The 27392-nt window shown below is 49.1% G+C and overlaps 1 protein-coding gene across 1 annotated transcript in view; it reads right to left on the bottom strand.

Moving 5' to 3' along the window:
• The window catches only part of PTPRN2 (protein tyrosine phosphatase receptor type N2), a 606978-nt gene that overhangs the window by 428980 nt on the left and 150606 nt on the right, over positions 1 to 27392 (bottom strand). The window contains exon 3 of the mRNA XM_059395999.1: positions 14158 to 14260. Coding sequence (XP_059251982.1) covers positions 14158 to 14260 — 103 coding nt within the window. The remainder of the gene's footprint in view (positions 1 to 14157; positions 14261 to 27392) is intronic.

Raw genomic sequence — 27392 nt, 5'->3', positions numbered from 1 at the left:
CCGGGGGCCGGGGGTCTACGCAAAAGGGGGTCTGAGGTCTAGGGACGCGGACTGGCTGGGGCAGGGGTCGGGGACAGCAGAGGAGACAAAAGCGAAACAAAGAGCTGAGAGCAGGTGTGAGGTCTGAGCGAGGGCGGGCCGGGCGGGCCCGCCCTGAACCTCGCGGCCGGGGCACAGATGGAGGCTGCAGAACTGAGCCGGGCAGGGGCACGTCTCCCGGTCACAGAGGCCCAGTGCCCAGGAGGCAGAAGAAAACCAGGCCCTCCCGCATCCCTCCACATCCCAAAACCTCTAGACACTGCACACGCACAGCTGCCCAGAGGCAGCAGAACAAGGAAGCAGAAAGAGTCCTGTGGGAGGTTTACAGTGACCCTGAGATGCTACTCCCGACCCTCACGGTTTGTGAATGTGCTGGGTTCCTGGGCACGGGGGCCGCGGGGGAAGGAAGTCCACACTCAGCCGAACCGAAGGCAGGGAGATGACCCCACGTCCCCCCGGGGCCCAGCGTGATCACAGGTCCTTAAAAGAGGGCGAGGAGGTGGAAGGTGGTGTCAGAGCGATGTCGCGGAGGAAGACAACAGCCCGAGGGCGGCTGGGCCACCAGACAGAGAACGCAGAAGGGGGACACACACCCAGCCTGGCCCGAGAGAAGGGCCCCGCCGTGCCCGGGCTTCAGCTCACTGGGACCCCGGCAGAGCATCTGACCCACAGAGCCGCAGACGCTGCTGAGTCTGTGCGGGGTCACAGCGGGAGACGAAGGCGGGGCTAGATGTTTCCGGTTGTGGAACTGTCGCCACCAAAAAGCCACGTGTGCACACGGGCCATGCTGGGCAGATGGGCAGAGGCTGGGTGACACACGGGATGCCTGCTGTTTCCTTTTCAAATGGTGGCGAGATGGACGTGACTCTGAAGCCACATGTTTGGCCCTAACTAGGGACACAGACGGGGCAGCTGGTGGCCTGCCACCTGCAGACGGGCAGGGCCCCGGTCCGAACAGGTGCCAGGACACGGACATGGGAACTCACACTGCCCCTCAGCGGCCTCCTGTCCTATCAGCTCCCCTCCCCCATGGCCCTGACTGGGAAGAGCTGACCTCTGGGGCCACCCCTCTCGCAGCCCAGACGCAGTGGCCAGAGCATCCCTGTCCACGAACACTTCTGCTGTGTGCATGTCACCTGTCCCCAAGGGCCAAAATGCATCCTAAATGGGGCAGGAAACCACACAGGTAGATGCTCTGTGCAGAGAGCCTCTGTCACACACTCTGACCTCGGGTCCCCAAGAAGGGCAGCCTGACAGCGAATTCCTGGTCCTGACACCCGTGCAATCCGGAGCGGCCGGCAGCTCCCCAGACCATCTCCTCCCAAGTTCTTCGCCCCGTCTCGTTTCTCTCCTTCACTGTGCTGCCCACGGCTGGCCCTGCTATGCCCACTGACCAGCCATCTCGGCAGGTGACAACGCCGCTCTGGCCGCAGACCACAGGCTTTGCCGCTGTCCCGTCTTTTCTCAGCCGCGCGTCCATGCGCTCCCTCCGGCCGACCCAGAACTACGCCCCCACCCATCCACGTCTCCCCCGCACCACGGCTTGTCTGGGGCGCATGCGGTCAGGCCCGAGCAGCCGCGGTGGCAGGAGCCTGAGCCTCTGCCTGTCGCCTCTGCTGCTCGGAACCACGGGGGCCTCTGGGGAAGGACCCCAGGCCCCATCACTCTCGGGCAACAGCTCCAGTCACGTCCCACTTCCCTGACCGTTCGGTCACCTCGTGCTCAGGGATGCTTCCCCAGCATCCGGCCGAGGGTAGGCCCCCGTCACCGCTCACTAGAGCGCCCCGGAACGCGGGCCCCCAGCGCTCGCTCCGACCAGAAACCGCCTTCTTGACCACGCGCGTCTGTTGCCGGCTCTCCTCTCGGGGGCACGTAAGCCGCCCCAGGGAAGGGCTCACGCTCCTCTCCGTTCCTCTGCCCTGCGCCAGCCCCGGGACGCCCAGCCGCCGCTGAAGGCAGACGTGTGGGCTGAGAGAGTGAACTCGCACACCCACGACATCCCGAGTTAATGCAGGTTCTAAGTGTCACTTCACATGTGATGTGAAACGCTAGTGTTTGGGGCTGTTACCCATGAAAGGGAGTTCAGGGTCCGAAACTGATCATTGTGGTGTAGTGGGGGATCAAATTATGGCCTAATTTGAAAGAAAAATGTCTTATTTCCCTTTTTTTTTTTTTTTTTAAAGGAAAATGAGTTTTTAAGTTATATAAAACATGATTCTCCCCGTCTCTGTCTGGCCTCTGTGACAGCCACAAATACTGCTTGTGCAGAGAGAACGGGACGTGTGTTCCTACAGCGACTCTGTCTAACCTCGGACGGTGCTCTCCGGAGTGGGTGATCATCACTGCGGCGGCTGATTTCTGAATAATAAATAATTGTAGCGATTATAGCTCTGACATTTACATAGCAATATATGTAAGTGGTTTTTTTCGCATACTAAATGCATTTGACCTTCATGTAAGTAAATACTCAGTTTCAAAATTTGTATTTTTTTAATTATCTGCCAGAAGTGCCCTTGACGTTGAACAAAAATACCCCAGACTGTTAGAAACATGGCACGGCTCACCCGATGTCAGAATGCGGTCTAGGAAAACGGTGCACACAGGGGTCGGGGGCGCATCTGCTGTTTTCATCTCTTCCCGTCCTTTCTCACCTGACCTTTGCATTTGGAGGGATTTTGTTTTTAAGCAATCATTCGATTTTCACTTTTACTTGTAAGTATACCAACTATGATAAAGTCTCATGAGAATTCTAGAAGTAGGGTGTTTTGATGTGCTGACAGGAGGGCTCTCGGTACCCCAAGCAGAGCGGGAAGCCTTAAAAAAAGCCATAAATGCAGGAAGAGTGGGGACATGGAGTTTCCCCACTCACAGTCCCATGTGTGTGTCTACATAAGTGTCTGCTTGTCTGTGTGTGCGTGTCCACATGTGTATGCGTGTTTCTGGGTATGTCTGTGCGTGTGTGTCTGCATTTGTGTTTGGTCTGTGTACATGTCTTATACTCTGAGTTAGGTTGTGGTACTGCAAATAAAATGCCCAATTTGCTAATAACCATTTCCACTTTTAGGGCCCAGGAAACAGTACATCCTGTTCTTCCTACAAGCACGGTAGTTTGTGGCTTACACGGGGGTCTCTAGCGTGGTTCTGACCCCTTCAGGACATTCCTGAGGGTTAGGTGGGTCTGTAACTCATCACAGATTTCCCAATTACAGTAATGGGACCAGGATCCCAACTAGCTTCCGCACATAGGAAGTCTGATTTCAGGAACGGATCACTACTGTTAGGTGTGGTGTTTGAACATGTTTCATAAAAGCTGGGACTTACAGAAAATCTTCTTCTTGTGTTTGTTCATCTCATGGATAAAGCTGCCCGGCTTTTCAGGCTGTACAGAATCGGACCCCACACGTGAGCCAATGACAAGGGCTTCACGGTTCCTTGATCTCAAACCGCGGCTAGAGTTTCTGGGACCATCACTGAATGGATAGAACCCCGTGCTGTGTGGGGTTGGGGTGTATCTTCACTGAGGTCGGTTTAGGACTCTGGTAGTCTGTCTTTTCTCAGGACTAATTGCTAAGCTCATAAAAGTGCCTCTGAACTGTCGTTCCTTTCCCAGCGGGTGTATGAAGGGTCTGTTTGCGACGCTGTAAGGTGTCGGGGGACGGGCGCGGCTCTCACTTCACGGGGCGGTCCTGGACCAGGTAACTTGCAAATGGGCTTTCACCTGTAGTTCTGCTTAAACTAGGTCAAAACCTGGTAAGTACGTATTTTCCACCTCAAAAACACTAAAACTGGGGGCGCCTGGGTGGCTCAGTTGGTTGGACGACTGCTTTCACCTCAGGTCATGATCCTGGAGTTCCGGGATCGAGTCCCGCATCGGGCTCCCAGCTCCATGGGGAGTCTGCTTCTCCCTCTGACCTTCTCCTTGCTCATGCTCTCTCTCGCGGTCTCTCTCTCAAATAAATAAATAAAATCTTTAAAAAAAAAAACAAAAACAAACAAAAAAAAAACACTAAAACTGTTTTACGTGTCAGACTTCACTGCTCCCTCTTCCAGTTGCGTGACTGATCTTCTGGCTCCACACAACACGAGAGACCTCAGTTTGCTAAAGAAAACAACCCAGACGAGGAAGACCATCTTTAGAGAGCGCACAGTGAACCGGGTCTCACTCCTCTCCCAGGAACAGGAACCACCCTGGACAACAGTTGACTCTTCACACACACCCTTCAAAGACACCTGATGCGATGCTCCCGGGCACAGTCCCCTGTGAACTGGCGGGAGCCCCCGACACACTGCTGGCCTCCTGCTCTCAGAGCCTCGGCAAACGGCAGGCTTCGGCTCTCAGGGACCCCTTCCGCTTCCCTCTGTTCCTCACATTTGGGATCTGTGATTAGTGCTGGGCCACCCTGCTGCTTTCACATACGGTGCTCACTCTGGTCAGGAGAAGAGTGGGGCCGGGCATCCCGCACAATCCTAACCTCATCCGGGCCAGTAATTTCTGTACAGGTCAACTGTCCTGCGTGAAGCACGCCAAGTGTATCTCTGGCCAGGTGTGGGATAGCACGAGTCCATCAAGAGCAGAATGCTCTAGAGACCAGTATGCAGAATGCATTCCCTGTGGACTGACGGAGCCAAGGAACGGTTCTCGGCTGGTGTGGCTGCCCATGTAATAACTCAAAGCAACAGCAGGTCATTCATTCTGTTCTTCCTTCACTGACTCCACAATGTCAACCTCGTGAAAGGCATGTGCTGGGTGCTGGCGTTCTCCGGGCCAGAGCAGCACCTGGACCAGCACCGGGGGACAGAAGGCAGAAGCGTCAAAACGTCAGACAGTCACATTCCAGGGGCCAGAGACACCCGGGCCTCACTGAGTGACCTGGGCCTGCTCAGGAAAGCTGTGTAGACATGACTCAGGAAAGCTGTGTAGACATGGCTCAGGAAAGCGGCACAGAAAATAGAGAGAGTCCAAGAAGTAAATTGTAAAGAATGACCAGATTCATTAGGCAAAAAATTAAGAGAGAAAATGGGAATGGCAGTACTAATTTTAGATAAATGGAATCCAAGACAAAAAGCATTAAGGCAACCAAGGCACCCTCCGGAGCTGACCATGGATAAAGCCGAAACCAAGGACGATGTGGCCCAGCAAAACTTACATGCTCCATGTCTGAGCCTTCAAGGGTTTGAGGCAAAATATATTCACAACAAAAGGAAAATTTACAGAAACAGTTTCTGTCTGAGAAATTTCAGTAAGTCAAAATGTACTATTATAAAAAATGAATAAATAAAAAGGTGAACAAAATGTTCAAGCTTTATCTAAAAAACAACAGGTCCAAGGTGCTGGGTGGCTCAGTCCGTGAAGTGTCTGCCTTCAGCTCAGGTCATGATCTCGGGGACCTGGGACCGAGTCCTGCATCGGACTCCCTGCTCAGCGGGGTGCCTGAATCTGCCTCTGCCCCTCCCCCCTCCTCCTGCATGCTCTGTGTTTCTCTCTCAAATAAATACGTGAAATCTTTAAAGAAACAATTGGTCTAAAAAAACTAAAAAACAACAGGTATAAGGATAGTAGAAGTAAGAAGTCCAAAGATAATTAATTTAAAAAATCATGGTAAAAGTAGGGGACACAAACTGATGGTCGCTGGAGGGAAGCTGGGTGGGGGATGGGGAAACTGGGTGATGGGCATGAGCGAGGGCACGTGAGGAATGAGCCCTGGGGGTTGTGTGCAACTCATGAATCACTAAATTCCACTTAAAGCTTAAAAATAAAAGTGAGTAGTGCCTCACTTAAAAATAAATAAAATAAATACAGACATTGGAAATGACAAAGGTGGAGAGAGGCAAGATAACGGAGGAGTAGCGGACTGAGATGACATCAGGTCTCAGGAGGTCAGCGAGTTATCAAACGGCTCAAAACACCTACAAACTCAGGAGGGGATCGGGGAGAAGAGCAGCAACTCTGGGAACCGAAAATCAACCACTTTCTGAAACAGCTCTACGGAGAGCACAAAAACCCCCCAGAGCTAACCCGAGCAGATTGCTTAGCCCGACCCCGATGGAGTTCCACCTCTGACAAAGACATCTGAAAATCACCACAGGAGGCTCCTCCCCCAGAAGATCATCAAGAACATCCAGCCAAGACCAAGTCACCGATCAAAGAGAACTGCAGAACTCCAGAGCCAAGGGAAAACAATGCGTGGAATTCATGGCTTTCTCCCTATGATCCTTTAATTTTGCAAAGTTAAATTAAATTTTTTAATTTTATTTTCTTTTATTCTAATTTTTTTAACTTGTCCTCTTTCCTCTTTTAACGTTTAACTAGTTTATCTTAACAATGCCTTTCTAAAAAAAATCTTTTTAAACAATCATTATTATAGTCATATTCTATCCTTCATTGTATTTAACCTTATTTTTTTGTATTCATATAGGGTTTTTTTTTTCTAAAATTTTTTAGGATAGAATTTCTTCTAATAGATCAAAATATACCCTAAATCTAGCACAGAGCTTTGATCTGGTATCCAGCCTGAGCACATTCTCTCCTCTTTTTTTTTTTTTTTATTCTTTCTTTTTCCAACCAACTTATCAATTTCTTTTTTGGAATTTTTCTTAATTTTCATTTTTGCAGTCATATTCAATCCCTTTCTTGTGTTTACCCTTATTTTTCTAGATATATATTTTTCTTTCTTTAAAATTTTGGGAGGTAGTTTCTTCTAAGAAACTAAAATACACCCAAAGAGTCTTTGCACCATTTTAGTATTTTATTGTTGTTCATATGTTCTTATCTGGATAAGATGGCAAGGCGGAAAAACTCACCACACACACACACACACAAAAAGAACAAGAGGCAGTACCAATGGCCAGGGATCTAATCAATACAGACTTTGGTAATATGTCAGATCTAGAGTTTAGAACGATGATTCTCAAGGTGCTAGCTGGGCTTGAAAAAGGCATGGGAGATATTGAAGAAACATTGTCTGGAGAAATAAAATTCCTTCCTGGAGAAATAAAAGAACTAAAATCTAACCAAGCTGAAATCAAAAAAGGTATAAATGAGGTGCAATCAAGAATGGAGGCTCTTACTGCTAGGATAAATGAGACAGAAGAGAGAATCAGTGATATAGAAGTCCAAATGATGGAGAATAAAGAAGCTGAGCAAAAGACAAACAACTACTGGGCCATGAGGGGAGAATTGAGAGATAAGTGAAACCATAAGACTAAACAATACTGAAATAATTTGGATTCGAGAAGAAGAAGAAAGAGAGAAAGAGGCAGAAGGTATATTGAAGCAAATTATAATAGAGAATTTCCTTAGTATGGCAAAGGGAACAAGTGTCAAAATCCAGGAGGCACAGAGAACCCCCCCTTAAAATCAATAAAAATAGGTCCACACCCTGTCATCTAATAGTAAAACTTACCAGTCTTAGTGACAGACAAAATCCTGAAAGCAGTTCAGGGCAGTTAGTCTGTAACATACAATGGTAGAAATATTAGACTGGCAGCAGACCTATCCACAGAGACCTGGCAGGCCAGAAAGAACTGGCATGACATATTCAGAGCACTAAATGAAAAAAATATGCAGCCAAGAATACTATATCCAGATACGCTATCACTGAAAATTCAAGGAGAGATGAAAAGCTTCCAGGACAAACAAAAATTAAAAGAATTTGCAAACACCAAACCAGCTCTACAGGAAATATTGAAAGGGGTCCTCTAAGCAAAGAGAGAGCCTGAAAGTACTAGACCAGAAAGGAACAGAGACAATATACAGTAATAGTCACCTTACAGGCAATACAATGGCACTAAATTCATATCTTTCAATAGTTACCCTGAATGTAAATGGGCTAAATGCCCCAATCAAAAGACACAGGGTATCAGAATCGATAAAAAAAAAAAAAAAACACCTATCCATATGCTGTCTACAAGAAGCTCATTTTAGACCTAAAGACACCTCCAGATTTAAAATGACTGGGTGGAAAACAATTTACCACGCTAATGGACATCAGAAGAAAGCAGGGGTGGCAATCCTTATATCAGACAAATTAGATTTTAAGCCAAAGACTATAATAAGAGATGAGGAAGGACTCAAGGGTCAAGACTCAAAGGGTCTGTCCAACAAGATCTAACAATTTTAAGTATCTATGCCCCTAACATGTGAGCAGCCAACTATATAAACCAATTAATAACAAAATCAAGAAACACATCGACAATAATATAATAATAGTAGGGGACTTTAACCCTCCCCTCACTGAAATGGACAGATCATCCAAGCAAAAATCAACAAGAAAATAAAGGCCTTAAATGACACACTGGACCAGATGGACATCACAGATACATTTAGAACATTCCATCCCAAAGCAGCAGAATACACATTCTTCTCTAGTGCCCATGGAACATTCTCCAGAATAGATCACATCCTGGGTCACAAAGCAGGTCTCAACCAGTACCAAAAGATTGGGATCATTCCCTGAATATTTTCAGACCACAATGCTCTGAAGCTAAAACTCAATCACAAGAGGAAAGTTGGAAAGAACTCAAATACATGGAGGCTAAATAGCATCCTACTAAAGAATGAATGGGTCAACCAGGAAATTAAAGAAAAATTGAAAAAATTCATGGAAACAAATTAAAAGGAAAAAACAATGGTTCAAAATCTGTGGAACGCAGCAAAGTCGGTCCTGGGAGGAAAGTATATAGCCATACAAACCTTTCTCAAGAAACAAGAAAGGTCTCAAGTACACAACCTAACCCTACACCTAAAGGAGCTGGAGAAAGAACAGCAATAAAGCCTAAACCCAGCAGGAGAAGAGAAGTCATAAAGATCAGAGCAGAAATCAATGAAATAGAAACCAAAAGAACAGTAGAACAAATCAACAAAACCAGGAGCAGGTTCTTTGAAAGAAGTAATAAGATTGATAAACCCCTGGCCAGACTTATCAAAAAGAAAAGAGAAAGGACCCAAATAAATAAAATAATGAGCAAAAGAGGAGAGATCATGACCAACACCAAAGAAATACAAACACTTATAAGAACATATTATGAGCAACTATACGCCAGCCAATTTGACAATCTGGAAGAAATGGATGCATTCCTAGAGACACATAAACTACCAAAACTGAACCAGGAAGAAATAGAAAACATGAACAGACCCATAACCAATATGGAGATTGAAGCAGTCCTCAGAAATCTTCCAAAAAACAAGAGCTCAGGACCAGATGGCTTCCCAGGGGAATTCTACTAAACATTTAAAGAATTAACCCCTATTCTCCTGAAACTGTTCCAAAAAATAGAAATGGAAAGAAAACTTCCAAACTCATTTTATGAAGCCACCATTACCTTGATCCCAAAACCTGGGCTGCAAGGTTGGTTCAACATCCGCAAATCAATCAATGTGACACATTAATAAAAGAAAGAACAAGAACCATATGATACTCTCAATAGATGCTGAAAAAGCATTTGACAAAGTACAGCATCCTTTCTTAATCAAAACTCTTCAAATTGCAGGGATAGTGGGTACACACCTCAATATCATCAAAGCCATCTATGAAAAACCCACCACAAATATCATTCTCAATGGAGAAAAACTAGAGCTTTTCCGCTGGGATCAGGAAGACAGCAGGGCTGTCCACCATCAGCACTACTATTCAACATAGTAATAGAAGTCCTAGCCTCAGCAATCAGAAAACAAAAGTAAATTAAAGGCATCCAAATTTGCAAAGAAGTCAAACTCTCACTCTTCGCAGATGATATGATACTTTATGTGGAAAACCCAAAGACTCCACTCCAAATCTGCTAGAACTTGTACAGGAATTCAGTAAAGTGTCAGGATATAAAATCAATGCACAGAAATCAGTAACATTTCTATACACCAACAACAAGACAGAAGAAAGAGAAATTAAGGAGTCAATCCCATTTATAATTGCACCTACAACCATAAGATACCCAGGAATAAACCTAACCAAAGAGGCAAAGAATCTATACTCAGAAAACTAAAAAGTACTCATGAAAGAAATTGAGGAAGACACAAAGAAATGGAAAATTGTCCCATGCTCTTGGATTGGAAGAACAAATATCATGAAAATGTCTATGCTACCTAAAGCAATCTACACATTTAATGCAATTCCTATCAAAATACCATGAATTTTTTCAAAGAAATGGAACAAATAATCCTAAAATTTATATGGAAGCAGAAATTGCCAGGGGGAGGTTGAAAAACAAAAGCCAAAGTTAGTGCCATCACAATTCCAGACTTCAACCTCTACTACAAAGCTGTAATCATCAAGACAGTATGGTACTGGCAGAAAAACAGACACACAGATCAATAGAACAGAATAGAGAGCCCAGAAATGCACCCTCAACTCCACGGTCAACTGATCTTCAACAAAGCAGGAAAGAATGTTCAATGGAAAAAAGACAGTCTCTTCAACAAATGGTGTTGGGAACATGGGACAGCCACATGCAGAAGAACAAAACTGGAACGTTTCCTTATACCACACACAAGAATAGACTCAAAATGGGTGAAAGACCTCTGTGTGAGACAGGAATCCATCAGAATCCTTGAGGAGAACACAGGCAGCAACCTCTTTGACCTCGGCCGCAGCAACTTCTTCCTATAAGCATCACCAAAGGCAAGGGAAGCAAGGGCAAAAATGAACTATTGGGACTTCATTGACATCAAAAGCTTTTGCACAGCAAAGGAAACAGTTAACAAAACCAAATGACAACCAACAGAATGGGAGAAGATATTCGCAAATGACATATAAGATGAAGGGCTAGTATCCAAAATCTATAAAGAACTTAGTAAACTCAACACCCAAACAACAAATAATCCAATCAAGAAATGGGCAGAAGACATGGACAGACATTTCTCAGAGAAGACATCCAGATGGCCAACAGACACATGAAAAAGTGCTCCATATCACTCGGCATCAGGGAAATACAAATCAAAACCACAATGAGATATCACCTCACACCAGTCAGAATGGCTAAAATCAACAAGTCAGGAAATGACAGTTGCTGGTGAGGATGTGGAGAAAGGGGAACCCTCCTATACTGTGGTGGGAATGCAAGCTGGTGCAGCCACTCTGGAAAACAGCATGGAATTTCCTCAAAAAGCTGAAAATAGAGCTACCCTATGACTCAGCAATCACACTACTGGGTATTTACCCTAAAGATACAAACGTAGTGATCCGAAGGGGCACGTGCACCCGAATGTTTATAGCAGCAATGTCCACAATAGCCAAACTATGGAAAGAACCTAGATGTCCATCAACAGATGAATGGATACAGAAGATGTGGTATATATACACAATGGAATACTATGCAGCCATCAAAAGAAATGAAATCTTGCCATTTGCAACGATGTGGATGGAACTAGAGGGTATCATGCTTAGCGAAATAAGTCAATCAGAGAAAGACAACTATCATATGATCTCTCTGATACGAGGAAGTTGAGAGGCAAAGTAGGGGTTCTGGGGGGCAGGAAAGGAATAAATCAAACAAGATGGGATCAGGAGGGAAACAAAACATAAGAGACTCCTAATCTCACAAAACAAACTGAGGGTTGCCGGGGGAAGGGGTGTAGGGAGAGGGTGTTGGGTTATGGACATTGGGGAGGGTATTGCTATGGTGAGTGCTGTGAAATGTGTAAACCTGGCGATTCACAGACCTGTACCCCTGGGGATAATAATACATTATATGTTAATAAAAATAAATTTTTTTAAAAAGCAAAAAAAATTAATAAAAAAGAATAATAAAAAAGACAAAGGTGATAAACATATGTACATTGAATGGTTTTTTAAATTATAATACAATTCTAAATGTCATACCAAGACAATAAATTTGGAGATCCCTATGAAAAGGACGATCGTCCTCTGCAAAAATAAATGCCTCCATTTCACGCAGTAAAAACGTTTTGCCAACAGCCTTGGAACCAATGAGAGTGTTAGGAGACATGTCTCAAAGGAGGAGTATAGAAGATACGTACACCAGGAAACAGATAATTTCAGTGCTAAAGGTTTTGCAGAAATTTTGTGAAAAGAGGGAAAACCACTATCTGTACCATGATGACAGTGTAACCGTGACCAGAGCCGCAGGGAGGGACAAGCCAGGAAGACAGCAAGGCCAAGTGCCCCTGTCCTGGCTGCCAAGATGGTCCATCAGGCAGAGTGCCAACAGGAAACACCCGAAATCTGGAGGTCTGAGTATGGGACAGGACACCATTGACAGAGGCACACAGGACTGAGAGGAGCGACAGGGGTAACCGTGGAGAGCCACCAGAGCAACAGGACGGAGCAGAGAGGGGGTTGTGGGATCAGACCCTCTGCCCAGGTCCCACTGCCAACATAACCCCTCCGCCCTGCCCTCTAAGGTGGGGTGAATCCCACTGGACAACGCCAGCCTCAGCCTGAAGCTGAGCTACCCTACGACCTACTCATGAGTAGGGACCTACTCATGCAGCTGAGGAACACCCGTCCCTCAGGGGCAGAGCCAGGAGCAGGATGGACAGGAATCTGGGGATACCCCAGCAAGTCTTCCCCAAATGGGCTCTGCTTTCAGAGCTCGGATGGCTGGTTTACTTAGGCTCAACCCTGTCAAAGACATGAATTAGAATTCCAGCCTAGAGACGGCTATGAGAACTGTCTCCGTCAGCAACTGTCTTCCATGCTACAGACCGGGAAAACCTCTCTACAAGACGGGATAAATGAAAATTTACTTGCCTTAAATATAAAGGCTCTAAACTGAAATAAAACAGAAAAATACAAAAAAAACTTTTCACGTGAACAAAGATCATGCATAAAAAATTCATATCTAAAATATGAAGAAAATTCTAATCTAAAATAGAAATATTTTTAAACTTTTAATCTCACTTATTTAAAAAACAGCAAAGATAAGGTATCATTTTTCATAATAAAACTGGCAACTTTTAGAAATGACAGTATTGATGCTGGTGAGAAGGTAGTGGTCTGGGGGTCTGTTCAACGGCCTGCCCTCGCCTGCAAAGGCTGGTCCTGGGGGCCACCACGCTCCGGTGTCCCCGCCGGGCCACACGAGGAGCCGTTCTGTGCCCACCCCGGCTCACGGGCAGTGACGATACATCTTCCTCAGTCGGAGGGAGCCACGGGCAGCCCGGAAACGCCCGGGGGGAAAGACCAGTACCAGGAGCGCGCAATCGTGCGAGCCAAAGCAGAAATGCGAGGCGGCCGGACTCTGGTCTGGGTCGTCGCTCCTCACAGTCTCGCACTTGCGCGCGGCTAGCACGGACGTCCTCGGCCGCAGGAGGCCCCGGACCGAGACAGGCCGGGCGTGTGGAGCGGCAGCGCGTCTCGGGCCCCCTGAAAACTTGGTGCGGACACTGTGCTCTCAGTGTGTCCACATCCCTCGGGTGGGGTCACTCGCTGGCCCTGCACTTGGCAATGAGCCTCTCGGTGGCTTAGCTGCTTCCCTCGGTGGAGGAACACCAGCTTCAGGGAGATACTCGCGTTTTCGTGTTACTGAGGTTTTTCTAGCCCAAGTTTCAGAACAGTCTCTCTCGGGGGGAAACCAGACCTTCCGAACTTCCCGAAGCCTTTGCCGAAGGCCCTTTCCACAGTCTGCGACCTTGAAGAATCTAGCACCATGGCTGAGGTGCCACACGACCCTGGGGCTCCCCGTGGTCTGTCTTCGGACTACGTTTTTACCTTCCTGCATCTCCATTCCCTTCCCTCCAAGGCCAGGACAGGCAGCAGGGACCCCTCAGAGGGCGCAGGTGTCGCAGCTCAGTACAGGTTGCTATGTACTGGCAACAGGAAAACCGCCATAACTGAACTCTGATTTTTGCACTAAAGTGAACATAAATTCTTACTGGGAAATGAGAAGTCTTGACTTTTCTGCTTCCGGCCAAGGCTCTGAAGAGGCAGGGCTGCCCAGTGCTCTTGGGAAAGGGAGGGGAAGGCGGCGGGGATGAGGACCGCACCCGGCTCGAGGGTCCCGCCAGTGTGTCTTGTGCACCTGGGCCAGGCCCGGGGAGGGGGCAGCACCGCCCGCCCCTCCTGCACTGTCCCACCCCCCGGACCATCTACGCCACAAGGACAACAGGTCCAGACAGACACCGCTCGATGGGTCCGGGCTGCGGCCAGAGAGCCGTCTGCTTACCTGGCTGTGTCGGAGGCATCTAGATGTCGCGGGTAGGCGTGGGGCAGGTCCGAGAGCTCCTGGGCCATCACACGCTGGGTGTAGTCGTCCTGCCACGTGAAGCCTGGGGGAGGTCGAGAGCTGCATTATCAACCCAGAAACTGAGCTAAAGCCCGTGTTTCTGTCTCAGGATACACTGCGGCCATTTCAAAGTCTGCCCTCAACGCCGTCAGCCACCCACGTCTCCACCACGGCGGTGTTACTAAGGTTTCTCTTTACACAAGTCGCCGTCTTCCGAGAAAACAAGACCAAAACTAGGAGGGGCAATTTGCCAGATGAGAAGCACGAGGCGCGGGGTGCCGTGGCCGGACGCTAGGAGCTGTCGCCCGGGGCACGTTTCACTCGGAAGAGGGAGGTGTCCCCGTGAGGGATGCAGACGTTCTCGCAGAAAGGCTCTGGTCACCTGACCCACGTGTGTGCTCATTCCCCCACCGCTGGGCCCCAGCCTGCCTGCACCCCACCACGTCTCGGGAATCCACGCTAGCCCCAGCCTGCCGGAGAGCCACACAGTTGTAATGAAATAAGGGTATTGTTACTGTGAAGGCAATTATCACAGGGCTTAATGTGCTGTATCTGGGAGCCAATTACATTATATTTATCCTCAAATGTTATGACAAAGAGCTTTATAACAAGAGCGAAGTAGTTATGAAGGCAAAATCCATGCGATTATGCATTAATTACATGCACTGCAGATCACATGATAATTATGCTCAGAATTACCAAATAACTCCCAAGAATAATTATTATGCAATTTGTACATTTTAGATCTTATGGTAACACTTTAGCACTTAGAACTACCCCATGCAATTATCCATAATTATCTAATCACTAAATATCATGTAATTACAGAGATATATTTTTATGCTCTGTTCAAAAACACATTACCAAAATCTTCAAATCAGGACGGCTCCGTGCCTGTTTGTGTGCGTGTGTGCGTGTGGGAGAGGGGTCCAGAACTTGCTGCGGGAACCACATGTTCTGGGGAATTTAAAGAAGAGCTCAGCTGATATAAGCTGTCCTCGTGAACACATGTGAATTCTTTCTTCAAATGCAAATCTAACTTTTTTTTTCACACTTACAAATGGCAAAATTCAAACAGTTGGAACATTTCTAAAACTCGAAAGGCACTACCCCAAAGGGAAGCTGACTGGAAAACTCACCAAACAGGCTGGCCTCCCGCGGCAATTTGTTCTAGCTGCTCTGCTTGAATATAACATCTAGAGAACGGGTCGCGGCAGGGAGGCGCGCCCCACGGTCACTACGGTCACTGTTACCCTCACTTAGGATCAACTGCACTCGTAATCAGCACAAATCTTCCATTTGCCAAAAGCAACTAAAAAAACCACCCATATGAAGTGTGTGCTCGTGTGAGTGTCAACCTCTGGTTGAAGACCCAGGAGTCTTTTCAGCCAAAAGCACAGTCGCAGTGTTAGCCTAATACCTAGCTCTGCGGATTTTGGAAATAAGCACAGTTTAAACGCGCCATTCCAGAAGGGGGGGGGGGGGGGCGTCTTAATACCTATAAGGAAACAGAAAAATCAAGAGCACAAAAGGAAGTTCCTAGTAAAAAGAGCTTTCATCTATAAAATTTAAAATAATAAGACATCAATGGTATTTTTTCCCTAAAGAGCAGAAAAGTCTGAGCTTTGTCGATTCTGGGGTCTGTGAAGACACAGTCACAACAGTTGGCCAACTGACAAAGGTGCCATATACAGGCCATCTGGGAGGGGAGGGGCCCTGAGCCCTTAGACCGGCTTCGAAGGTTTCCTGGGAATAGGAAGAAACTGGGCTCTTGGATATAGAAACCAAAGCAACGCATACACTTGGGGTCAGATGTCCTCTCTGAATGCCTCTCGGAGGCCTCCCGGAGAAGCTAAGCCCCGGGAAGAGAAGACGTGCTTCCAGGAAGATGGAGAAGAGGTACTCTCCCCTGCCCTTCCCACCAGGCACAAGGAAACCCTGGAGATGATGTGCACGGGAGGCTGTGAAGGGAGGGCAGGGCACAGGCTGCTGTACTCCCAGGGAATCAGAGGAGTCACACATGCGGGGTTCCCGGGGCTGTCCTCTGGCCTGTGCACCTCACACTGGAACGGAGGCAGGGACCTGGGAGCACCAAGGGCAGGTGAAACCCTGAGGTCACCTGTCCCCAGCCAGAGGTCCTGGAAAGGACTGACTCAGCACATTTCAGGCAGTAACAGCTTTCCTCCCGTCAAATGCCACCAAAAACAGCAGAGCCCACCCATGCCCATGCTAACAAAGACCAAGGGGGACCCTGCATCCTCTCTTATGAAGCCAGATTGAGGCCCCTGACCTCCCCTGACCCTGCGAGGGTCAGCGGATCAGTCAAGTAGGGAGTGGGTGGCACACCCACCCCCCATGTCAGACCCCACATGGAGAACACATGGGGAGTTCAAACTCCCCCATCCACTCTACCCAGCATTTGGCCAAGACCCCTTCCCTCAGATGTCAGCAGAAATCTAGTGGGGAACCTGGATTTCCACCTCCATGTTAGTAAGAGAGACACCCCCGTACACACATTTCCCCACCACTCGGCCACCAGCCTACCTGTTCACCACCACATCTCGAGAATTTGTTCTAACTCCAGTCTGCCAGAGTGGCTGGTATAGTGTCCGAAAAAGCTGTGAACCACAAGGCTTAAATGAGATCCAGAGTCACAGAATAGAAAGCTAAAATGTTAAGGTTTCAACAGAAAATCAGTTGTCACACCAGAACTGGGACGATCTCGGTCCACAGCCATGAACACCAAGACTGGACGATGCCAGCATTGCCTGCCAAGGGTTGTACGGCTGCCTGAATAAAAATGTTTCAGTGAACGGCTATGAGTATACTTGAAAGAAATGAAAAACTAGAAGGCTTAGCAAAGGAGTAGGAAGTCTCAGCAAATAAATAGAGAAAGAGCGAAATGTAAATACTACAAATGAAAAAGACCGTAACCAAAATAAGCAGCTCAAGTAGCCACACTAAATGGGAGGATGAGGGATGGAAAAACTCATAAACCAGGAAAAAAACAGAAATCACCCAATTCCAACATCAGAGAGAAAACAGTCTGGTGGGGTGGGGGAAAGCATGGACAGAGCCTCAGGGAGTGTGGGACTATGATAAAAGATCTAACACCCATATCATCAGAAGGGGAGACGAGGAAGGCAGGGCTGAAAGGGCATTTGGAAACATGATGGCTGAAAAATCAACTTTGGCAAGAGACAGAATCCTAAAGATTCACAAAGCTGAGCACCTGCACAGGGTAAACCCAATCTCCTCCAAGACTCACACTTAAACTTCTTAAAACTAAATGCAAAGAAAAAATCTTGACAGCAGCCAGAGAAAAATGACACCTTACCTATGAGGGAATCACAACCCAATGACAAAGGATTTTCCAACAGAAACCAAGGAAATCACAGAACATTTTTCAAGTGCTGGAAGAAAGGAACCATCCTGAATCAGCCCTGAATCCTGAATATCTACCAATCCAGATACTCATCAAAAATAACCTTCAAGGGGACTCCTAGGGGGCTCAGTCAGTTAAGCATCTGCCTTTGGCTCAGGTCATGATCCCAGGGTCCTGGGATCGAGTCCCACATCGGGTTCTTTGCTCAGCGAGAAGCCTGTTTCTCCCTCTGCCTGCCACTCCCCTTGCTTGTGCATTCCCCCTGACAAATACAGAAATAAAAATCTTTAATAAAAAAAAATCCTTCAAGAATGACAGGGAAATTAGGACATTTTCAAAAACAGAAAAATGAGACTACTGCTTACAGCAAACGTGCCCTAAAACAATTGCTAAACAAATTTATTTAAACAGAAGGCAAAGACGGAAGAAGGAACTTTGAAAGATCAGGAAGGAGAAAAGAATGTAGAAAGTAAAGGTGACTAGTTTTCCTTCTCTGGACTCTTGTCAATTATGTTTGACTGTTGAGGCAGACATGACAACACTGTCTGTTGTACTTCTAAATGTGTGTAGAGGAAACATTCAAGATAATTACAATAAAGAGAGGGGAAGAGCCATAAAGGAAGGTAAGTTGTCTACATCCTACTCTAACTGGTAAAATAGCGACCACATTAATTTTATGTAGCCAATTAATTTTATGTAGCTAAGATTAACCTAATGTAATGTGATATCTTGACCAACCACTAAAAAAGACTATAAAGAGATACACTCAAAACCCTATAAGACAAATTAATAGGGATTTCTAAAAAATTGTTTACATAACCCTAAAGGAATACAGAAAAAAGAAAAGAGAGGGGGAAAAAAGATCAGAAAATAAATAGTAAAATGGTAAAATTAATATATCAATAATTACATTAAATGTAAAAGGGCCAAATATCTCAGTGAAAAGACACTGACTAAGTGGATTAAAAGAGCATGATCCAACTATACGTTGCTTATACGAGACTCAGTTCAAATATAATGCTTATACGAGACTCAGTTCAAATATAATGCTACAGAAAGAGATTATCATGCAAGCATCAAAGGAAGTAGCAGTGGTTACAGCAATAACAGATAAATTACTCATTAAAACAAACAAAATTACCAGGGACAGAGAGATACTGTATAATGATAAAAGAGCAAATCCCCAAGAAGACCTAGGAACCCTAAATATATATGCACCAAACAACAGAGCTGCAAATACGTGAAGCACAAACTGGCAGAACTGAAAGGAGACACAAACAAACCCACCATTATAGTCGGAGACTTCAACATCACTTTTTTAGCAACTGAACAAATAAAGAGAAAATCAGCAAAGCTGGGGAAGAAAACGGTCATCCATCAGCAGTTCTAATCAGCATTTATAGAACACTCCTCCCAAGAAGAGCAGAGCACACACTGTTCTCAAGCACCCACAAACATGGACTGAGATGACAGCCTGGACAAAGAAACAAATCACACTAAAATTAAAAGAATCAGAATCATCTGAAGTGAATTCTTCAGTCACAATGGAGTCAAACTAGAAACTAATAATGCATCTATAGTAAGAAAACCTCCAAACACTTAGAAATTAAACAAGCTTCTCAATAATCCATGGGTCAAAGAAAATCCAAGGGAAAAATACTGAATGAAAAGGAAAATGCAACAAGAAAATTTTGTGAGACACAGTTAAAGCTGTGCTAAGAGTGAAAGTTTTTGCACTAAATGTTCACATTTTTTTATTAAGTCTCAAATCAATCATGTAAATGTACATATCAAGAATCTAGAAAAAGGAGAGCAAAATACACTCAAAAGAAAGTGGAAGGAAAGCAATAATAAAGACTGGAAATCGGTATCACTGAAATCAGAAAAAGAAAAACAGAAGTCAGTGAAAACAAAAGCTAGTTCCCCCAAAAGATCAGCAAAATTGACGAACTTCTAGGACTGACACAGGAAAAAAGAAAACAGTCACGAATTACCAGTATCGGCAGCAAAACAGATGATATCAGTACAGACCCTGCAAGACCTCATAAGAGAAAAAACAGGTCTACATGCATAAACGTGGCAACTTCCATGAATTGGACCAAGTCCCCAAAAAACAGAAACTACCACATCTCACCCAATATAAAATAGATCATTCCACGGCCCTATCACTATTAAGGAAACTGAATTCATAATTTAATACCTTCCCAAAAAGAAATGCACAGATCCAGATGATGTCACTGGAGAATTTTACCAAATATTTAAGGAAGAATTAGCATGAACTATAGGCAATCCCTTCCAGAATATGGAAGAGGAAATATTCCCAATTAATTTTATGCAGCTAAGATTAACCTAATTAATACCAAAAACAAAGATCAAAGAGAGAGAAACCTATAGGACAATATCCCTCATGAATATAGACATAAAAATTCTTAAGAAAAGATATCAGTACATAATAGCCAGCCATACGTAAAAACAATCATGGGTTTATTCCAGATAAGCAAAGCTGGTTCAAAATTCCAAAATAAATCAATGTTATCCAACACAGTAATAAGCTAGAAAAAAATCACATGATCTTATCAATACAGAAAAAGTATTTGAAAACGTTCAGCACCCATTCATGATGAAAACATCTGAGAAGAATGGGACTTGAGGGGAAATTCATCAGCTTGATAGCGAACATCCATGAAAGCCTACACTTGACATCGTAGCTAATGGTGAGAAACTGGCTTTCCATTTACCATCTGGAAAAGGCAAGGATGCTGCCCCTTCGCCACTCTGGTACAGCAGAGCTCGGAGCTCTGTCCGGTGCAATAGGACACGATGAAGGGGAAAAGGCAAGCAGATCAGAAAGGAAGAAACAATATTCTCTATTTCCAGGTGAGGTGATCTCTACGTGGAAAACCCTGATGAATCTTCAACATGCTTCTAGAATTAATAAGTTGTTTTTCTATAAGCCAGCTATGAACACACTGACACTGAAATTAAAATGAAAGACTATCTACAGCCCCTCAAGACATTAGATGCTCAGGTGCAAATGTGACATGCACCAGGCCTGCGTGCTGAAAACCACACAGTGTGGATGAGAGAAATCCAAGTCCGAAAGAACGACGGCCGTGCCACGTTCTCGTGTCAGAGGTCTGAACGCCACAGTGAAGACGGGTGTACGGGTCCCACACAATCCTGTCCGAATCCCGGCAAGATGCTGTGCAGATACAGACAAGCGTTCACACGGTAGAGCCGCAGGAGCTGGAACGACTGGGGAAAGAGGAAGAAAGCGGGAGACACCAGGCTAGGAATTCCGAGTCTGAGGACGTGAGCACCATAATCAAGACCGCGTAGTATCTGCAGAGCAAACAGGTCAATAAAACAGAAGAGACCCCAGAAATAGACCCATACAAATGTGCCCGGTGGGTTTTGACAAAGGTGCAGAAGCAGCTTAATGCCTAAAAACCTGCCTTTCACCAAACGTGCAGGAGGTACTGGACAGCCAGAAGCACAACCAGAGCCTTCACCGTCCGTCTCGTGATCTACACGCAGAAGCAACCAAGTAGATCGTGGATCTAAATGTAAAATGCAAAACAACAAACATTTTGGAAACAAAAACAAAAGACAATCTATGGGACCTAGGGCTACGCAAAACATCTTGGACTCAGCACCAAACACCCCGCAGAGGGATGGCCGCCTGGACCTCGCCGACACTCTCAGGGAAGACAAGGAAAGGCCACGCAGCCAAGAAGGGACCAGTGCCTGGAAGTGGAACTCTCAAACGTAAAGATTAAAAACGTCCAGTTAGAGAAAGGCTCAAAGACAGAGGGACATTCCCTCAAACAGGGTGTACAGATGACAAACAAGCTCATGGAAGGTTGTCCAGCGTGGTCAGCCGTCAGGGAAATACAAGTCGAAACCCGCAGGGAGATGCCGCACCACCCCCCAGGAGCGCTAAGCGAGAAACGCCACAACCCCGAGTTCCGGCAAGCGCGTGAGCATCTGGCTCACTTCTGCATTTGCAGGCGACTGAAACGACACAGCCATTCTGGAAGACCGGAGCAGTTTCCTAAAAACTAAACAAACACGCTTCATACAGACCAACACCTGACCGTTCCCCATTTATCCCAGAGAAATGTTCACAGAAACACTTGCACACAAATGTTAGAAGCAAGGCCAGAGGTCCTTCTGGGGGCACCTGTCCAACAGACTACGGCCCAGCCCCCTGTGCAGGGGTCCTTGGCAGCAAGACCGAGGGCTGAGCTACCGATGCCGCCACAACCCGGGTGGATCCCCAGAACACTGCGCTGAGTGAGAAGAGCCAGTCCAAAGAGGTCCCATGCCGCGCGACTTCCCTCATACATCACCTACTCTGCTGTTCTCAGTCAGGCACGGGACACCTGAGAACGGACACGACCCGTAACCGTTACCAGTCACAGGCTAGTGCTGACCCGGATGGGCACATAGTCAGCTAAGATCCAAGTCAGGGTGTGATGACTACATTATAAAGTTATAAGCAAACGGTTACAGGAATAGAGAAGGTAAGAGGTTCATTTGGGGTGGAGAACTAGGAAAAGCTTCGAAGGGAAAAGTCTCTGAACCAGGGCAGGAAGGACAGCTAGGAGTCTAACAGAGGGCAGGAGAGAGTGAGAAAGACCTGAAGGTGGTGCAGTCACGTGCTGCCCCCCAAGGCCAGTGCACGGCCCGGGAAGGCTTGTGAGTCATGAAGGGGCAGGAGAGGAGTCAGGGGACAGCGCGCGGTCCCAGGACCCCCTGGATCCCAGCTCAGAAGGGCTGGTGTTTTGCATTCACTGTGGAGCCATAAAAGCTTTCAACATAAACATCCAACTGTGTCTTGCAAATATGACAAAAATAACAAGATGAACATAACAAAAATTATAAAATTAACAATATCTACCTACCAAGCCTTAACCATGGGCCAGACCAGGCGCTGTTCTCAGTGCTTCCTGTTTCAATCCTCCTGCTCTGTGAACACGAACGGAGAGCAGCCGACTGAAGGCGACAGGTGTACACACAGCTCACCCGGGGGAATCGAGGCCACAGTGCAGACGCTGGTAATGGGACGGCTCACGAGTTTTCAGAAGCGGGGCCGGAAGCAGGATTATCAGGAATTCCCGGGGGGTCGTGGTGCAGGGGTCATGGTCAAGGTTGGCAGCCAGGTATACTGGCCGGCCCGCTGGAAACAGGCGATCCCAAAGGAGGGGGGCGCAGGGAGCACACCAGCCTGGGGGGCAGGGCCCGTGTTTTCCCACAGGATGAGTCTGGGGATGGGGGCAACCGACACAGAGAAGGCGGCTGGTGCACAGACGGGGCTGGGCGCGGAGCCGGAACACAGCAGGTGGAGGAGGAGATGGTAGAAGGCGCCGCAGACCCTACTTCCCAGCAATGAGTCAGCCAACAACAAACCAAGTCCAAAACAAGGAAGTTCAAGATACAAGGAGAAAGCAAGACAGCCGCCTGCGGTCCCTGGGCCCCGCTGTGTCCAGAGAAGGCACGCAGCTGGTGGGGAGACAAAATAGCACTCACCCCCGCCGTATGCTCGCACTCCACAGGCGGCCTGTCCCACCTTTTCCTCTCCCTCTGTGCCACTCCACTTCTGATGACGTCCCGTGACACCCTCGGACTCTCGTGGCCAAACATACTCCCGCCAGTGGCCGGCCTGTTTGGAGGGACCGTGCCAGGCCGAGGAGCAGAGGAGCAGAGCGGGCGGACGCCGCCTCTGGAAGGGTTTTTGTAGCTCTGCTCCGTTCTGCTAAGAACTTCCAGGAGGCGTCCCCTGCCCTGAGCAAGTGCCAGAAAGCCGGCCCCAGCGGCAGCCGCCCAAGTATCCCTCCCACTGCGTGTGGCATGTAGAGACACGGGAGTCTGGGAGAGCAGCCCGCAGGGAATGGGATGGAGAGGGGAGAATCCGCCCAAAGAAAGAGGCATGGACGTTCCTCTGTCGGTTTGGGGAGAAGGATCCCGAGGGCTCTGCCAGGGGAGGAAAGCCGTGCAGGGTGGAGACAGCCAGGAGGAGACTGTCCCCAGGCATGAGGGAGAGGAGTTGTTTCAAACTGGGTAACATCCAGAGAGAAATCAGAGTGCCCGGAATCAGAGATGAAATCAGCTGGCGTTTTATTTCATGCGGACACAGCCGTGGGGTCCGTCAGCAGAGCGTGAGCGGCCAGGTTGAAGGACGAGATGGGGCAGATGCAGGCCTAACCTGTTTGCAGGGTCCAGGGAAGACACGACTTAAAATCACAGAGCGACACCGGTAAGCCAGTGCCTTCTCTCACCTCCGGCAAGGAGGGACCCGGTGAGCAGCACCACGGAGGACCCCAGGTAGAAAGAGAACGTCTTCGCAACAGGACGGTGTGAGGTGGGGACCGGGGCGGTCAGCAGGCTGCCCCTCCCGAGCAGGAAGGCGGCCGTGCGGTCCAGCCCGTGAGCCTGGCGTGAGACCAGGGAGCGCCAGTGCCAGGCTGGGTCAGAGGCGGGTCTACTCGGGTGTTCACAGCCTGAGGCACCTCACTAGGAGGTAGGAAGTCTGTCTGAAAGTCACACAGGAACCTCTACATCCAAGACTTTCAACGAAGGTGTCACTGTCCAGGACGGTTCTCTCTGTCTCTCCGGGAAACCTTCTCAGAGACGGTCTGCAAACCGTGCAAGCAATCAGTCCAGTTTGCACATTTCCCCAGGGATTTTCCGCCTGAAAGCAGTGTGACCGTCAACTTAATTTGCTGACTTGGTCGTGACCAACTTTGGTCCCACTTGGCACCGAGTAACTTTACGCCCCCACAGACCTGCCGGCCAAGGACCCCGGCACCGGCAGCGCTCGGACGCCCGCTCGCGGGGAGAAGAGCCCAAGGAAGGACTGTGAGTGTTCTCCGCAGGAAGAGGCCTCTTTCCGGGGCAAATTCTTCGGAAAGTGAAGTATTTTACATGGATACATTTCACATGCTGGTGTGTTTGTTTAACGTGTCCGGGGAGGGGCCGCCTGTGGGCTAAGCACGTTGGGCGCCTGCCTTCAGCTCAGGTCACGCTGTCCTGGGATCGAGCCTCGCTCAGGTCCCTGCTCGGCAGGGGCTCTGCATGTCCCTCTCGCTCTGCCCTCCCCCCACTTGTGATAGCTCACTAATAAATAAAATCTTTTTAAAAATTAATTAATCGATGATTCCATGTCCAGTGTGCCCATGCTGCTCTAAGGTGCACTTGGCAGAAAGCAAGACCACAACAGCTGCGGCCACACCCGGAGTGCGCCGACTCGGCCACAGACGGGAGGACGCCACCGACCCGCCCAACGCGCGACTTGCCGATTACAGACGCTTCACCCTGCGCCAGCCTGACCGTTAATGGAGCGCAAAGGGAGCCCATTCGTCACTGCAGAGGGGACGCCACTGGAACACTTCCGCCGGCCGCCGCTTGGCTTAAGATGCAGAGAGAACACCAACAACGCAGAACGTGGTGCTGCCTTCCGGCCGCGGAGCAGATGCCGACCGCGTCCCAGCCGGTGCTGGCGCAGAAGCTTCACTAACAAGGGAAAACCGGGCCAGAGCACAGAGCCTCTTGTGCGCGAGTGTCCTGCACGCACATGTGCGAGGGAGACTCTACACTTGCCACGCACCACGTTCTGCTGCGAGGGATGTGGCCACCCCCGGGGTGTACAAACACAGAACTCTGTATGATCGGGATTCGCTGAACATTTGGGAAAAAAGCGATAAAGTGGGAGTCGGGAACACGCCTGCTATTCCGCGACCCGACCTGTGAAGACGTGAGGGAGGAAGATGCGTTCCTGCTCCCGCTAAGGGCACAGGACGCCCTGCTTCCCGCAGATGGGGCCACGGTAAGTACGAATTCACAATTAAGTAAGCAAACGCTGGTCTGCGGTACGTGCTGTGAGGAAAGCAAACCTGTGATGGCGAAGAGAGACGGGCAGCAGCAGACGGGAGTGCGGCGGACAGGAGAGCGCGGTGGACGGGCGAAACGTGGCGGCCAGGTAAATGCAGCGGACAGGGGAGTGCGGCGGACAGGACTCATGAAGAAGAGCAGGAAAGGCTGGACGTGTGCAGGGGAGAGAGCAGCCCGGGCAGGGCTTCGAGGCGGAAGGGAGCCGGGCCAGGCACTCAAGCAGAGGGGGGCCGGGGGCAGGCCTAGTGCATGGGAAGGGGTTGACCTTTCAGGCTGGAAATGTGGGTCCTGTGGCAACACTCCGGGACCCATGGAGGGGAGGGAGGTCAGCAGGGGTGGCCGGAGGAGACAGTGAGAGACGTGGCTGCTACCAGGGGTGGGCTGGGAGAAGCTGGACCCCACAGTCAGGGGACCAGTGGTGAGCGTGAGGAGGGGGACCCAGCGGCAGCCAGAGCCCGGGCAGCTGCCAGGGTTGGGGCTGAGCAGCAGAGGGTCTGGTGATCCCAGGCCCAGGAGCGGAGAGACGGGCAGGGGCCTCGGGCATCTTCTAGGCGAGGCGGCATGCGGCCGCAGTAAGAAGGTCGCGGCCCCTGGAGCCCGCACGCCCCGACCACCCACCCGGCATGCTTTCTGTCTGCCCCAGGCCCTGTCCCTCTTGGCCTGACCCACTCAGTTTCTGCGCCCTAGGAAGGCCTGCTGGCCGGAACCTGTTTTATTTTACAGCCCAGGTCTTCGTCAGCACCCCAAGACCTCTTCTTTCAGCTCCTAACTGAGAACCTGCCCAGGACTCCCCTGCGAGGTGGAAGCAAGGGAGGCTGAGCCCGCGGTCTAGTGACAGGCGTGGGCTCAGCCGGCCTGGCGTGTCCCGAAAGAGGACATGCAGGTCTTAGTAAGGAAGGTCGTCTGAGGAGCGACAGAATCCAGGAGCCAGGGCCACGGCTGCAGGACAAAGTCAGGGGCCAGATGGGACACCAGAAGCAGCACCTTCTGCTGACGGGTCTCTCGGGAAGGAGAGGCGGCAGGAGGTGCGCATGAGCTCAGAGACCCTGGGCGGCTTCGAGGGAGCAGGGACGGGTGCCAGGCTGACGTCCCAGGCTGGGCTAGCCCTCGAGGCCTCGGTCGGCCTGGGTGGGCTCCGCTTACGCACGCCGAGCCACCGTCCGCGCTGACACCGTGTCACAGGACTCAGGACCTTCTCCAGGCTCTGTCACAAAGCGAGGGTCCTCCTGCGTTGTGGCCTGATGGAAAAACGCACAGCCCAGTCCCCCTGGACTTGCCAGATGCCTGACCAGAGAAGCGTGGGCGAGTCTGCTGTCCTGGAAGGACACAGGGCGACCTGTTCTCCCAACTCTCGGGAGCTGGGGGACTCTTCCCTCCTCTCAGTGCCCGGGGCTGTACTTCAGGCCAGAAGCCGGGAGCCCCTCACAGAGCAGCACCCCGGCCCTCACACCTGCGCCACACATCACTGACGCCTCCCTTCACCGTCAGGACGGGTCGGAGGGCGTGCGATGGGCCTTCTGCCCCGAGCTCAGCCCCGGGTCCACACCGGGGCATGACCGTCTTTCAGGGGCTGCTGCCGTCGCCTGCCGCACACTCGCTCCGTCTCCCAGCGCCATCTCCGGAGCTCGAGGCACGTCGACGGTGTCCGCATCATTTCACGCGCTTCTGCTAGTGATGGCGCAGCCCTGCCTGAGCTGTCCGTGCAGTCAGAGTCACGTATCTAGATGCTGCCGCCCCGTGCTGCGGCCACGGGGGCTGCGGGCCTCGAGGCGGCGGGGACAGGCCCTGAGTGGTGTGGGCAGAGTCGGGGGCCCCGGGGCCGCTGAGGCCGCCACAGTCCCCGGCGCCCCAAGAAGGAAGCACGGCGATCGCTCCTGGTTCAAGGCGAGAGAGAAAC

This window comes from Mustela nigripes, chromosome 4 (assembly GCF_022355385.1).
Source record: "Mustela nigripes isolate SB6536 chromosome 4, MUSNIG.SB6536, whole genome shotgun sequence".
Taxonomy (NCBI): Eukaryota; Metazoa; Chordata; class Mammalia; order Carnivora; family Mustelidae; genus Mustela; species Mustela nigripes.
This window is presented reverse-complemented; position numbering and strand designations above follow the sequence as displayed.